The sequence below is a fragment of the Hetaerina americana genome, unplaced genomic scaffold (assembly GCF_022747635.1).
Source record: "Hetaerina americana unplaced genomic scaffold, ioHetAmer1.1.p SCAF_8, whole genome shotgun sequence".
Lineage (NCBI taxonomy): Eukaryota > Metazoa > Arthropoda > Insecta > Odonata > Calopterygidae > Hetaerina > Hetaerina americana.
The window spans coordinates 38,989,835-39,006,152 of record NW_027287427.1 but is presented as its reverse complement, the minus strand read 5'-3'; the positions used below and the strand labels follow the sequence as shown (position 1 = coordinate 39,006,152).

General features: G+C 34.9%; 1 protein-coding gene across 1 annotated transcript in view; it reads right to left on the bottom strand.

Annotated features, from left to right (window-relative positions):
* Positions 1-16,318, bottom strand: part of btv (dynein cytoplasmic heavy chain beethoven) — a 135,560-nt gene that overhangs the window by 29,872 nt on the left and 89,370 nt on the right. Inside the window, exons 52-62 of the mRNA XM_071596847.1 lie at positions 15,628-15,793; positions 14,387-14,579; positions 12,114-12,328; positions 10,909-11,142; positions 9,347-9,556; positions 6,591-6,804; positions 3,682-3,810; positions 3,532-3,651; positions 2,136-2,272; positions 1,962-2,047; positions 1,659-1,822 (exon numbers count right to left, since the gene is read on the bottom strand). Of these exons, the coding sequence (XP_071452948.1) occupies positions 1,659-1,822; positions 1,962-2,047; positions 2,136-2,272; positions 3,532-3,651; positions 3,682-3,810; positions 6,591-6,804; positions 9,347-9,556; positions 10,909-11,142; positions 12,114-12,328; positions 14,387-14,579; positions 15,628-15,793 (1,868 nt within the window). The remainder of the gene's footprint in view (positions 1-1,658; positions 1,823-1,961; positions 2,048-2,135; positions 2,273-3,531; positions 3,652-3,681; positions 3,811-6,590; positions 6,805-9,346; positions 9,557-10,908; positions 11,143-12,113; positions 12,329-14,386; positions 14,580-15,627; positions 15,794-16,318) is intronic.

The following is a 16,318-nucleotide window of genomic DNA, read 5'->3' as shown; positions in this document are numbered from 1 at the left end:
ACTCTGGAGGAGCAGCGAGTGGTTCTTTCGTGTCTCAGAACTCATGAGTTTTTAGCCAAAAACAAGACCGCTGTGCTTCCTCACCCACCCTATTCCCCAGACATGGCCCCATGTGACTTTTTCCTGTTCTCTAAACTAAAAATCCCACTCAATTGAAAAAGATTTGCCACCATTTCAGAGATAGAGAAAAATTAGACGAAGGAACTAATGAGCATTCCAAAAGAATTGTTCCAGGACTGTTTCAAAAAGTGGAAACACTGTTAGGACAAGTGTGTACATTGGGGAGGAGACTATTTTGAAGGATACCCTGAGCAATAATTAGTTGGTGAAGTATTTTTTTGGAATAAAACGTCCGGGAACCTTTTGAACAGACCTCGCATAATGGTGATAAAGAGTTAGTTGAATTAGTAATACTCTATCCGATAAAACTTTGTGGAAATGGTTCATATTGAAATGAAAGTTGTAACTAAGTTTTTTCACATAAAATTTATTTCTCGTAACCCTGGATTTATTTAAGTTCCACATCATTAAGCCATGAGAAATATATTATTGGTATGCTAGGGATTAAGTTAGGTTTTGGATGGATAAAGACTATACAATGGTAAAACAATACAATTACTAGCCTCTCCTAACAAAATACAACCTGACACTGAACACTACAACAAGCCCCTCTTCAACTTAATACTTCCTTCTACCCTTCATTCTGTCCTATCTGCCTATCATATTCCCATCCCTTAGTCATTTGCCTAATGTCCTCCCCTTTATCACAGTCTTCAACTTCCCATTGCCAATCAAAATGCTTTGCATCCATCTTTCATGCCTCCTTTGGATTTCTCCCAAAATTCTTTCTCCTCTTTCCGCCATGCCTAGAACTTCCTTGTTTTCCAGAGAAATGTAAATTATGTAGAAATATTAAGTTATGCATTTCATTTCAATTGTTTGTTGAATGCCAAGTTGAAAAATTGTCTCCATAAATTTTTTGAGTCTCTTAGTTGGGTGTCAGGTACATCTTTTGCATTTCATAGCCTTCAACTAAGACCCAACCAAGACTAATTTAGGGACTCTCTTTTCTATTGAAAAGTGAGAATGATTGAAAAAGATTTCTCGGCACCCTAACAAAAATTCAATTTTTTTACTTTTTTCCTTGAAATCACAATGGAAGAAATCATTTTCAAAACTACAATATACTTATTTCTGGTGAATAATTCAACTAACATAATGATATTATTTACCGCAATGGAGTATATAGAGTTTTTCTAACTTGAGTACAATTAACCATGCTCAGTAACAAGTGAGTAATTCATCAAAATTTACACTTAATACTATGAAATGAAACAAACTGAGGACTTTGACATTATATACAAATAATTTAGAACTTTATTTTTTTTTGTTTTTCCAAAAATGACAAGCAAGATATCAATCTAGTTTTATTCATAGAGAGTTTAATTATTTGTAGCAATGGCATTTGAATGTTCAAGGTAATGACCAGCTCAACTGGTGTAGCAATATTCTCTGAGAAGATTTGCCATTCTGATTAGTTCTCAAGAGTGCTGCCAAATTCCAGAAATAATAAGTTTTGCACTAATATTTGCACCATTACACATTAAACCTAAAAAGAGAAAATTATTATTTGAGCATACACAAAAATTATTTCTCACCTGACCAGAAAGTCCTGCTTCTGTCGTAGTAAAATTCACATAAGTGATAACTGCTCCAACACTGGGCAGTATCTTTGGGGAATCATTATGAGTAATTAAGAAGAGCCTGAAATTTTCATTGAAATCCACCAGCTTGTCCTCAATGGGCACAACCCGCCGAGTACCTGAGTAAAATACATAACAATTTTACAATAAAAATGTCTAACCTGATAAAAAGTTTAAATAAAGACATTTTCATTTTCCATTACAACATCAAGTTGCACCATAAATTTGATATGTAATCGCCAAATATTATACTACAACCTTGATATATGAAATCCCTCCGAAGTATAGGAATGAGAAGGGGGTGAATGTATTCAACATCTTCCACAATCAGCACTTTCCCAAATCTGTAAGTATAAAATCACATTACCTATCGCATGTAAAAACACAAGTTATATCACATTAAATTCCTTTTTCAAGAGTATATTGCATTACCTCACTGCCAGTTCTAATGTTGTGTCAAACCTTTCCAATTCCTGAGAGACAACCTCAACAGTCTTGTCTTGCATATGTTTGGTCAGCCAGTCTTGAGCAAGTAAGCCAGGGTCAATCAAAAGAGGACACATTGGAATCTGTAAAATTAAAGGTTTCACTAAGAATATACTTTCCTTGAATGCACAATAGCAAAATTTCTCTCAAGCTGATTAAGGACAAAATTATTTCAAGTACACAACATTCCTTCATAAACAAATACATTTTTAAGTCACTAACATTGTTTTTCATGTTTGTTTGCACACTTATGTCTGCCCAAAAAAGCCATAAAACTAACTATCTTGATGAAAGTTTAAGCAGAAACATTTCAATATTCCGGCCCAGCCATTCATTGTGCCAGCAGAATACCAAATTTACTGAAGGGAGAATTTTCTCCAAATAATCAAAAAAATTCACTTTATATTATACTCTGCTGTTAAAATAAAGATCTCCTATATTAATACACAATTAATTCAATACATTGGCTGTTTGCGCTAAACATAAAATTTTACGGCAGAGAAAGAATGATACCAATGGCTATTTCCCATTCTAATGAGAACATCCATGATAGCAAAGCTCAGTAATATTTTCATTACCATATTTCTTATTCATTTATTGTAGTTCATTGGTACCTTATAGGTCAACTTACCTGCAAATTAAAATTTTTAATCCCTTATTGATCTAATAATATTGCTTTTATGGTATACCTGATAGGTTCTGGACCATCAAGATCACTACTTGCTAATTTATTTTGCACCACAGTAAAAATGTATGATTAAAGGGACCCAAGAAAAGACAATGTTCAAGAGAATGTAATCAGCATCACTTTTTGAAAGTAACTCCACATTGCTAAATTCAAATTCCAAAGTTAATTTTCTCATTAGATAATAAAGACTGATCACAATAAATGAAAACCAAAGTTTGATATTTATTAAACCTAATGAATATTAATTGTGTGATTATATTTAACCAATATGGCAGTATTTTCACAAATTTTCACATTGAGAAGGGGGTTGCACGTACATGGGTTTAGCTTTGTAATGCAAACATAAAAAAGTTGAATAACATCATGCAAGATGAGAATTGGTATGCCCCATTTATTAGATTTACATAGCTAATTAAGTTAAGAAAGCAAATCAACTGAGAGAGAGAGAAACTCATATTCACAGAATTTTAGTATCATTCATTCAATTAAAAGATTTGGATTTGTGAGCTCTGGATTAGGTCATAAATATTTTAAATAAGTTTTAGCACTCCAAAACTTTGATTCTATTTGCTAAGATGTAAGCCAATTGAAGTTTTTATCCTTCTAAATGGTTCAAAGAATGTTTGATCCTCATAAAAAAACAGAAATGAGAACCTTGAGAATAGCCACTGCATTCTCAGAGGAGAGAGAATCAGTAGAGAGTCCCTCAGCTTGCCACTGAAGCAACTCTCTTTCAGAAGACAGGAATGAGCAGAGATCAAACATAACTGCTGGCTGTCCTTGCTCTCCTCTCCATTGAGACACCAATTGTTCCCATCTGCTGGAAATGTTTTTACGCAAATCTTCTGAAGAAGGCAACAGGTATGTTACAAAAGCTGAAGCAAGTAGAGCTTTCATAGGTAAATCATTCAACTCTTGCGATAACTCCTTCACCTGTTAATCACAAGAAAATCAAGTAGATGATTAGAATATGAATATTCTATGAGGAAAACACTGAAATCAAAATTCCTTTACTTTAAGCTTCACCATACAAACATGTTCAATGCATTTAAAATTAAAACATGACTTACTTTTATTGAGGAAGAGTGGTAAGTAAATACATGCTATTTTCTTGAATTTTCAAAGGTATTTGACAAGGTTCCCCATGGTAAACTAATTAATAAATTAAAGCACACCAGCATAAATAGGAGTACAACAATTGGGTTGAAGGCAATGCCAGAACAGGAACAGAGTCTTTGAGGGCACTACTCCTGACAGCATATGATTGACCTTGGGTGTACCTCAGGGAAGTGTAATCGGGCCCTTGCTCTTCTTAATTTTTGTTTACAATTTGAACCATGAAGTGAAAAGCAAGATTAGGATGTTCGTGGATGAAAAAGTGATTTAATAGGAGATTTCTGGGCAAGAGAATAAACTAAAAAAAGCAGGGGATGTAGATTGTATTTTGAACTGGTCTACAAAGTGGGAATTGACACAAAAACATAACAAATGTTTATTAGTAAAGTTCTTTAAAGAGCCCATAGTATTTGTTTACAAACTTGCAGAAGTTGACATGGTAGTAGTTACTTCGGTAAAATGCCTAGGTATGATTATAACTTACAACTTATCATGGGGCCCCCATATACATAAAATATACAGGCAAGCAAATAAAAAATTGGTATTCATTAGATGCATTTTAGGTAGGAGTTATTTTAAGATCAAGGTTCATTGCTACCCTGCTCTGGAGAGACGCCATTAAGAATATGCTTGCAGTTTATGGGATCCAATTGAAAAATGCCTCTTTCAGGAAATTGAGAAGGTTGGCGAAAGGTGGCACAATTCATTAAAAGCTATTACAACAAAACAAAAAGCATCACAGAAATGCTTCTTGAGTTAGTTTGGGAATCATTAGAATAAAGGTGATTTATTGAACCGTTGGACTTATTAAATAAATTCAAAGTTACTTTTTTCAGTTCCAGGGTCTCATTAATTATTCATATTCCAACAAACATTGGTCCTTTAGACCATCAATATATAATTTGAGAAATAGACACCAGAACTTCTTCTTCCAATGGATAAGACAGAAGAGTAACTACTGGGTTGGAGCAAACAAAAATGCTACTTGCCACCTCCTTTGCCAATGGAATCATTAGTTTTACTTATATTCATGCATTTTACACCAATGTCATGTGTTTTGTTGGCAAATCCCTTCCTGCATGGGACTGTCACCTATTGAATTTGGAGCCCATTGCAATATTTCCTACCTTTTTTGTTGCTTTCAAATTCCCCCTTCCATCCCTCGTCCCCCTCGGTGAGGATGATGCCTCACACAGTCTACTGACAACAGCAGTAGTAATTTTTATTTGGGGAGGTGACAGCTGAGGTCATTTGCACCATTAGGGATGGACAGGAGAGGGATAAAGGGTGGAGAGAAACCTGGTGTTGGCATTAGCTTTCTCTTAACAAAAGGTGCCAAGGGGTCCGCAGCTAAACGTCCCATCTGACAGACGGTGTACTCACTCAAAGTGCCCTCCACAAAGCACCTCAAGTAGGGATCAGGATACCACAGAAAAATATCAATATCTGCCGCCGCTGGAATTTGAACCTGGGCCCTCTGAGGTGGAAAACCTGAGCATAAGCGACTGCTCTATCCCGATCCCCCCCAACAGCAGATTGTCACATTTCCTACTTTTGACATTAGGATGGGAACCATAAGTTGCATGGTCATGGATTAACACAACTTTTCCCCTTCTTACTTTCTATATCTGCATGCCCTGTCTTGGTTTGTGGTGGTCTATTGTGTAAGTGGTTGTAGTTCATTTTTATTCTCGCCATTTTAGTATACCTGAGAACTTATAGAGTGGATGAAATTAACACTTGTCTGGAAGAAAGGTTTCTGCTAGCATGTATTTGGATTTGGAACTTTTCAGGGTTTTTTAGTGAATGTTTATCTCTTTTCCTAGACCTTTAAACAACCTTACTCTCGCTCATCCCTGGCCAGTGAAGAATGGTAGGCAAGTGGATGTTATTTTTCTTGGATTTTCAAAGCCATTTCATTTCCAACCTAGTACTTTCACCCCCTGCCACACACATTTTTGATGGAACATTAGGTATTTATGTAGATGTAGATGAAATTTAGAATCAGATTCCTCCAATAGCTAGTGTATGGCTTGCCACCCTGAGGGCCAAGGTTCAAATCCTGGCAGTGGAAAAATTTTTCAGAGGTTTCCTAATCCCTACTTGAGTACCACCTGGGAATCATTTCACTATTTGGATAGGATATTAACTTATGGCCCCTTGATATTATTTGTGAAGAGTAGACATAATGCCAAAACCAAGTTTCTCTCCATTCCTTTACCAATTCCCTGAACATCCTATGTTCCTCATAACAAAAGACACCTATCGCAAATGGCACAAATTATTTCAAATATTGTTCTCCTATGCCAATAATAACAACACGGTATTTATTAAGTTTACAAAATTGAGCATCAGCCAGATGAATTTTAACCAACGACTTTTCAGGTTTCTGTCATTTTTGGGTTTATGATCTAATTGAGCATTATTTTTTCAAACTCAAATTCCTTTAACAGTGCCCATGTCATCACAATATAGTTTAACTTGTCTGGTATATAAGTGCCCTTAGAAGAAGAGTAGAGCCAATTTAATCCAACAACACACTTTGAAGAGATATTTCATTGAAAAATTATTTCAATATTTAAGATTATTATGAATACCTGTAGCTTCCAACGCTGGTATTCATCTTCTAATTGAGAGACCAATCCTTCAGCAGCCTTCAGTGTATTTTGAGCATCACCTAGTCGTACCTCAGTTTCAGCAGCCTCTCGTGAGAAAGTGCTTAGTTGAGCTTGCAGTTTTTGGACATTTCCCTCAACATCAGCCAATCCTGAGGCCAAATTAGCAAGTTGATGCTCAGCAAATTTCAGATTCCTGTAATTAGAGTTCATACACAGTTCATATAATGAAAATATGGGAAAATACAATCAAATCTTGATCCGAGTAAATGGCATGCACATCCATTTAGCGTAGAAGTATGAAGACTATGATGGTTGTATCAAGTTGTAACATTTCAGGGGCAAATAAAGTCTGATTAATAATTTACCAACTCACATCTGTGACCAATTGAAAAGGATTCATTCATGAAGACAAAGCAAAATCGAGTATGATAGCCTTGATTATATAAGTTTGACTGAGGTTACCTTGAATAACCAAAATAACCAATTATATGGATGGAAGGAAATTGTGTATGAATATAAATTATGGCATACAAGATATTGAAAAAAAAATTTGTCTCCAGAGTAACTTTATGGAATCTACATAACAAATTGAATGAAATTATTGATTTTGTAAGGGTGGTCCTCACAGAAGCCAACTTAGTATATATATCTTCTGAGCGGGGAAGGGGAGATTGATCAGAGAGGGAGGGGAAGGGAGGGTGGAGAGGTACAAAGGTTAAAATGTAGATAGGAGAGAAAGTGAATTACAGCTTTCGGTGTCAATCATTGGCTGTTAATGGGGGTTTAGCTTGGGAGGGGGATACACCTTATGGGGAGCACTGGACTTGAAAGAGTAGTAGATCCAGGAGTGGAAAGTGGGAAGGATACACAATTTTGTTGGAAAGTTCATCCTTGCAACAGACAAATTTTAAAATTTCCAACTGCTCTAATGTAGTCTATGTCTATGACTTTTACTTTTCAAATGGAGAATTTTAGCCACTAAGTCACTTTTGTGGTCATGTTTGATGAGGTGGTTTGCAAAGAGAGCTGTTATGTTCTTATTCTTTACATATATTTTGTGCTCTTTTACCCTTTCTTTAAATTTCGGTCCTGTTTGACCAATATACTTTTTGGAACACTCTGAGCACTTTAATTCATACGCTCTACTCCTCTCATCTTTGGGAACTTTGTCTTTAGCGTGGGAGATCAGGTTCTTAAGGCATGAACTATTTTAAAAAGCAAATTTAATTTTTTCTTTTGGTAAATTCTTGATTACTTTTTGAGAAATATTCCCTAGATAGAGAATTCTTCGCCATTCGGCAGTGGGATCTTTTAAACATTCAGGGTTGTATATGCTGATTATGGCTATTTTAGTATGCATCATCAATATCATACAACATATATTTACATTAAAGTAAAAAACATCAAAAATATCACCTTTAAAATGAAAATAATTCTCCTTTCTTTCCACCAAAAGCGTCTGTTTTCCTACACCCACTTACAATTTCTAACATTTGCTTGTCTGAATTGAACAGGCTTCATGCTGCCATGACAAAAATAATTTATGCACTATGCTGGCACACATGGGAAAAGATAAACCTATACCTCAGATAGCATAAATAGAACGTTGGAAAATTGGGACTCAAATAATCAAGACTCTGCACAATATTATGAGGATTGTTCAATAACCCCTTAGAAAATCCAAGAGCCAAGCTTGTAGTATCAGAAAAGTTTTCCTTTTAGTAAGCCTCATCTCTCACTAGACTGCTGTCAAAGGTTCAGCTATAGCCATTCCATGGTTTCATTTTCATAGTAGATTGAAGCAAGAAACTTTTGTCTGTTTATAAAAATTGTTAAAATGAGCTTTGTGCAGTGATTAAATACTTCTATTGAGAAGACTTAAAACTGAAAGAGATCAAAGGCAAGTTGAACAGTTTACATGTCACATCTGCAGCTGTGTTTGCGACTGTTTACAATTGGGTAAATGAGTTGGACTAAATTGAGTATATGAGACAACATCCACCATATTCATTAGATGGCCTTCAGAGACTTTTTTAATTTCTAAACTTGAAAGAATCACTCAGCTGAAAACAATTGATGCCAAATGAGGAGGTCATTGCCAACACAGATGTCTATTTTGAGGATCTTCCAAAATCCTACTTTTTTGGATGGCTTAAAAAAGTTGGAGAAATGTTGTCAAAAGTGTATTGAGCTAAAACGACATAATGTTGAGAAATAAAAAAATATCTACCAAAATAATTTGTTTTTCCATTTTGCCAAAGGACTCATTGAAAGATTTATGTGCATTAGTTACCAGCAGTTAGAATAAAATCGGTTAAAATTGTCTCAGTTTAAACTAGAAGTTCTCATGCATTTCCTAAATAATCAGGAGAATATAGAAATTTTGAGGAGACAAGACCTCACAAATACATAAGTGATCCATCTGAATGCTTTCTCAAGTACTATAAATTACAGACACATCAAAAATATTAATAATTACCACAGTGCATAAAGTGTACATGATTCATTGGTACAGGAATTCATGTCCTCACTAGTTAGTACCACAATACTGATGATTGGGGAAGTTCTGTAGGAAGTTTAGCATGGAAATTTCAACAGATTATATATGCAAACTCATGTACAGGCACACATCAAAAGAGTGAAGAAATTAATTGTTAAGTTAATATAAAAATTGCTTAAACTCCCACTAAAGTATACCGTCTTGAAAACCTTCCTCATCCTTTCAATTTCCTTACTTGCTAAGCACTGCTTGCTCCTTTTCAAGAGGTCGAATCTTCTCAAGGACATGGGCAAAGCGCACATTTGCTCGAACCCAAGTAGCTAATGGGGCAGCAGCTACGGAGGCCCTTTTGGCAACTTTTGGATTGAAAGACTCAGCACGTTCCTTCAACAATTCCTCTACTGCTTCACGATTGTCACGGAGAACAACATGGGCATCAAAGGCTCTGTGTAAACAAGCATGCCAAAAATAATTCAATTAATTAAAAATACCATTCATTCTTAGAGTTAAGGAATAAGAATTAAACGCTCTTTTTTAAACTCAGTTGTTTCCACCAACTCTTTGCTAAATATGGATAGCAAGAATGCCAAACCTATTCATGAGATGCCATTTAGAGCAAAACAACATAATTTTTGTACTCATAGAACCTGGAGCACATGATTTTCAGGAAACAAAGTTCTTAATTTTTCTTGTTACACAACATTGATATACACACTGAGAAATTTATGTTAAATCCTTAAAATTTTATCAAATCCTAAGTTCCCCATAAGTCTAGTGCACACACATGTATTTGACTAGCTAAATACTTGCATGTACATTTTAGAAAACCCTCAGATGGGCAATCTAACAAACATTTTGCTATCGATAGGCTGAATTTCAAAAGCATTAATTGGTAGCAAGGATGATTCAAATTTCCATACAGGAAAAAGGGATTTGAATAATTTGAAATGATTCGTTAAAATGTACAATGTAATATAATAGTAACTCAAACATATGCTGTCATTCACAGTTATAAATATTATTGGTCATATTAAAAGAAGCTGCAGGAGATGCCATGACAGTAACTTTTAATGAAGTCATCCGCTTAATTAATTTAAAATGTGGATTACAATGCAAATATTTCAGAGTGTAAAATTCATGGGCCTTGACTGGGATTTGAACCAGGAACTGGCCAAGTGCTTTAGCCAATTAAGCTATCTAGGCATCCTCTCACACTCTGAACTTTTGGTGGATTTAAAGGAACAAAAATTTCAGTATGTGAGAGGATACCTCAGCAGCTTAATTGGCTAAAGCACTTGGCAGCACATTGAGATTTCCGGTTCAAATCCCAGTCAAGGCGAATAATTTTTACAGTCTGAAATTATTCCATTGTAATTATTGGTCATCTTCAGATGTAATTCAAACAGGCCCCAGGTTTTAACAATCATTTTATGTGATACAACTTGATAAATAATCATCTGCCCTATTGGCAAATGAGGAGATTTGTCTAGTCCTTCTTGACTATGTGAGTATAAAAGAAAGGGGGAAACTGGATTTTCAATAATTCACTAAATGTTTGAGAATAGACATCATTAATTGGTAATTATATCATGGATGTACAGGTGGTTCCTAAACTATAGATGAGATGTTCCTATGAACATCTTTTAGTCAGATTTCTGTGTTAGCTGCATCCGTGATGTGTGTGCATATATGGTAGTAATGAGTAATAATGAAAGGTATAATGTATACAAACGACAAATATTAAATCGACTTAAAAAGGTATGTCTTTTACAGCAGATGTGCAAACTGCGTGATCACCTGATTTCTTCTTTTACACCACGTTTTGCCAAAAATATCTTCATGCTATTCCAAGATGTATCTTGTATTCCCATTAATCTGAGCACTCCTTCTAAGATGTCTCTCACCACATCTGGAGGAGCACGCAATGACCGAATCTCAGACAAAGCCTCCGATTTGATTTCACCAACTGCCTTTGAAGCCTCCCTGACAAGAGGTTCCACTTCTGACAGTTCACTATCAATTGCAGCTTTCCTGAAAATGGAGAAATTGAAATCAAGACATACATATTTATTCCTATTGGTCAACAGAAGTGTCTGTTGAAAACTGACACTTTTTCATTTTACATCTTTAAAAATGTTCCTATTTCATGCACAACACTGTCATTTTACTGAGAACAGTTCACCACAAAAATGCTAATTTTTATTAAAATAGCCACAAGATGCACATATCATTTAGTAGAATGATTATAAAGTCATGAAAGTCCTGAAATAGTGCTGACTTATGTGAGGGTCGCCTTCTGTGAGTAATGATGAAAGAGCCTTTGCTCAAGAAGCAATTTCAATGGAGGGGAGATTAGAACAGCGGAAAACATGACATAAATACAAGAAGCCAGAGAAGAAGCAACTTAAAAAATGAGTAGCTTCAATATATGCTCCAAAAACAACTGTGCTAATTTAATGATTTAGGCTAGTGAACATAGGTCTAGTTTACTTCAATTCACACTCATATCTGGAAGGGGAAAGACATGGTAAAGGTAAATGACTCATGAATCATCAGCTTTAACTCCTCCCCTTTAAAATTGAGGAGTTTTCCACTAGCAAATATTGCTGTTAGCTGCCATATTAACAAATCATAGTGCAGCTGAAATTTATGGGAGAATAAAAAATCTAAATGGACTTATGACCCCTCTATTGGAGGTCATGAATTGAATCTATAATATATGTACATCATATATAACTCTGTGGCATTTTCAGTAATACAGTGTTCATTTATGCACCAAAATGATACAATCATGACCTGAAAAGCCAATTGACTTGTTACTTCTCACCCATGTATTGATAGACTGGCATTATATTTTAACAAAACTTATTCAAAAATGAAACTTTTCACAGAAATTTGTTAGGGAAATCTATCCATGACAAAATGAAAAATTAAGAAATTTCAACAGGTGAAATGCTAGAAACAAAAAAATATTTGACGTTCATAAATCTCTAATCTCCTACCTTTCCACCAGGACTTTGTTTTCTTTGATCATTTTCTCCTGCAATGCTTCCATTTCACCCTTGTGAACATTGGCGCCACGCATAGTTTCAGCAATGGCCTGCAGTGCTTCACTGGCTTTCTCTTGCTTCTCAGACAATATGGTTTTCTGAGCTGCTGCCTTAGCTTTCAGGCCATCCACTACTGCCCTTGCCTCAGTTAGTTTGGCAACTCCGGCCTAATCTCCATAAAAAGTAGAGAGAATCAGAGGACCAACAAATTATGAAAAAATTGCTGAAAAGTAAGTTGGAAAAAACTATCAATGGATAATTGGCAATATTAATTTAATGTGTGCACAAGGCACGCCCCTTATGCCTTGCATTTCTCAATTATCTGTCCAACTCTGTACTTCCACTACCTATTTATCTACTGGCAACCTATCTTCAGATTAGCTAGCCGAAATGGTATAAGAAGGCAGGATGGTCCAGGAAAGACAATCAGTCAGATTCAACCAGGAAGCAACAAAACACTGTATCACACCAAGTAACTATTTTTTATCAATTCCAAATGCAATTTTACAAGGTCATGGTTTTGAAAGAACACACGCCAACCCTTAGTGCATAGAATACTGATTAATTGTCAGGATATAATTATGTGTACCCTGGAGCCATTGCCATAGCATTTGTTACGGCCATTGGAGCCAAAACATCCTTTGACATGGTAAATAACTCTCTCCTCATCAAATGTCCAGATTTTTACAAAATGAAATTCCACTAGCCATGGTGTGGTACCACTGTACACATCAATGGATATTAAAAAGTTGTTGAATGTAACTCTTTATGCCATATTTTCTAATCATACAGTATCTGTAAACACTTCAAATTCCTTTTAAACCATCTCAGATGAAAAAATATGGTAGCTGAACTATAAGGATGCACCAACTAATGACACCTGTGACTCTAGGACGGCTGGGAACAGTTGAGGTAACACTATAATGACATAGTGCAATATCAGTGTGTATAGTTTTAGGGGAGGAGACACAGTTTCATATTACAATATACCATATTGAAATGTAAGTTCACATTCAAGAGCATTTAAAAAGGGAAGATGGATGAGAAAATTTAACAAATATGCTATAAATGGGACAAAAGGGATAAGTCATATGACATACTGAAACATGGAAATGAAACCATAGGAAAGGTAAATAGGAAAAGGATAAGAATGCCGTGTATTACAGATGGCATGATTAAAAATATGGATGCAAAAGGTATTATGAATATCAAACCATAATTGAAGTTGAAAGAAATGATGCGCAGCCAAACAAAAAATAAACTTGAGAAATGAATAAGGATAAATAAACATGGTGAAAAGGGCAGTGTGAGGAGATTAAGTTTATAGAGACAGAGCAACACTTTTGAAATACACATGAAGATGTAGGAACTGCCAGGAAGTAAGAAAGTAAAAAACTTTCACATTATGACAGGCAACACCAGAAAAGTAAAATCAAACAGTAAAATATTTAGGCAAGATGGAAATAAGAGAGAGAACTACAGGTCTACAACCTGCCATAGAGATATAAGGCCAGGGTATATAGAATACAATATGTCAATGAGGACAGCTTATAACCAAGAATATTGAATTGCAAAAAAGAAATATTATTAAAGTAAATGAAATTGAGCAAGGCTGCAGAGCTAGATTATATAATATCTCTATGAAATTACTTCATAGTTTTGGAAAATAAGGTAGGAAGAGTTTTAATGGGCTGCTTCATAGTGCTTATGAAGAAGATCATAGGTCAGAAGACTTGAACTGATCAGCTTTAGTACCATCCCGAAAAAGGGGAAAGCAACTGTATGTGAGACTATATTCATAATGTATAATAGGGCAATAAGGTTGATTTCACATGTAGCCAATTTGTACTGAGGATCAGAGCAGTCACCAAGATTAACTTAAAAAATATCAATTACGTACAATGCATACTATAAAAACCCCATACAGTCATTAAAATGTGTGATTAATGACTATTAAGTTTCTTGGTAAAGTGCCATATCTAACACATAAAGTAAACACAGTGACGGCGACCCTGTCCTGAAAGTCAAGAGGAATAAGAAGTACTAATGATTAAAACAGTAATAATGGGTGCTTCATATAGTGATTTTTTAAGCATTGTGAATACCCATTATATCAAGTTTCAATGGAATATAAAGATGTGATCCACAGGAAAAGGACCATTTTATAAAACTTTATAGCTAAGCTCTCTACATATAAATATAAATCAGTACAGAAATATACCTACCTTGAGCCTCTCCTGCCTGGATGAAATGTTTTCCTTCTTGAAAGCAAAAATATGTTGAAATGTTTTGATTAGTGATAAATATCTCCATGGAGTAGTTAAACCTTTGGGAGCAGAAGAATGTATTGCACCAAATAATTCCCAAGGAACTATTTCCTGAAGTTCACCTAGTTTATTCTCCAATTCTTCAGCGCTTCTAAAATAAAAGTATTTATATAAAAAGAAAATCAACTTATTACATTAATTTCACCTAGAATTTACAAAATGATTAGCCTAGATTATAATTCTAAACCATATTCCTCATTTTCAGGATTTCAATCTCATAAAATCATGTCACCATTCAATAATAAAATACTTAAAAAATTAAGGACAGAAGTGAACTGTCACAGCTTGATTCTGTTTCAGATTTATATGGTAGAAATGAAGAAAGCAATTAAAGGAAAATTCAATAATTCAAAAGTTTAAAAAGCCATAATGGGTTTTTGTCACAATTTTATCATAGCAAATCTTCTACATTATATAAAACTACCTAGAATTGATAATAATAATAGCAGCAATATTGTCTTGATTAAGCATTATGTAGCATTGAATGATCATAACAAAATATCTATATCTCTCCATGGGAATCAATGCATCAGAGTTGAATTTTGGTGACCCCTAGTTGGTATAATGCCATGATTGGATCCCCTGGCACCTTTTTATCTGACCAATTTCCTGGAATCATGAGTCAAACATGCATTTGACTATGGACCAAGAGATAGTGCCATAATTGGCCTGACCAAAACCATTAATTTTTTCAATTGAACAAATGGAAAAAATGCTACTGGCTTGATATGCTTGTAACATAGAGCACTATAATATTAAACAATACAGAATGAAGCATGTATGATCAATAGTTTTCATACTGCTCAAGCTTTCCCATTCACATTACCTGGCAAAGAACCAATAATAATTTAAGTAGATCAGAAGTAATCACTCTAAAGATTTGCTAATTTAGCCAAACTTCAACCAGCAGCTTACATAATACTTATCCCTCGATTACAATAAACATATGACTGATCTTATCTAATATATAACATGCACAAATAGGAGATGCAAGTAATGGCACAATGTTCACAGTGAAAACATACACTTTATGAGAACTAGAACTACAATTACAGTTATCAGTTAAGTGATGAATAATTTTATACTGCGTTCAAGAAAATACAAACAAACTTAAGAAGCATGACCAAAATAATCACTACCTTTCACACATCATTCGAGGGATGGAGGCCATGCTGAAGTCACTCCAGCTATCAAGCCACTGCATGGAGCACTGCCTCACCAAAGCAGGATTGCTTTCTAATTTTGTGACAAAGGAAGGGTCTGTGATGTCCATTACTATAATAGCATGTAGATTACTTCTAACCCCTGAAAATATTAATTCAACATTGAAGAAATGCTAGTTATGAATAAATATTTTCAAATGCCATAAAACATGAACATAGTGGACATTTCAGTTTTCTTCTTTCCAGTTGAAAGTAGGAATTCATTACATTTGAAAGGTCATTAACATTGGTCATTAATGCTTTCACTGCAGGTGACGCACTAGTGCATCCCCCAATATCAGATGGTACATTCAGTGGGCAGCACCTCATTTTGAAATGCTATCAGAATTTTGGCAAGGGCACTCAAGTTTTCTTTCTGCACCTCATTTACTGCTCAAAATCTCAAGGAGTGGCAATGAGTTAAAGTTCCATGCTTGTATATATTTCCACTCAAGAGCTTATGAAAAAATTCTTGCTAATGAGGGAAAAAATAAATTTGGAGCATTTTGAAATGAAAGCATGTTCATAAAAGTTTGGAAGTGAAATTACTTCTCAACATTACTCCCCAAAGCTTTCATTGAAAGGGGGTTAAACTAAAAACAATGAAAAAGTATGAAACGGATGGGAA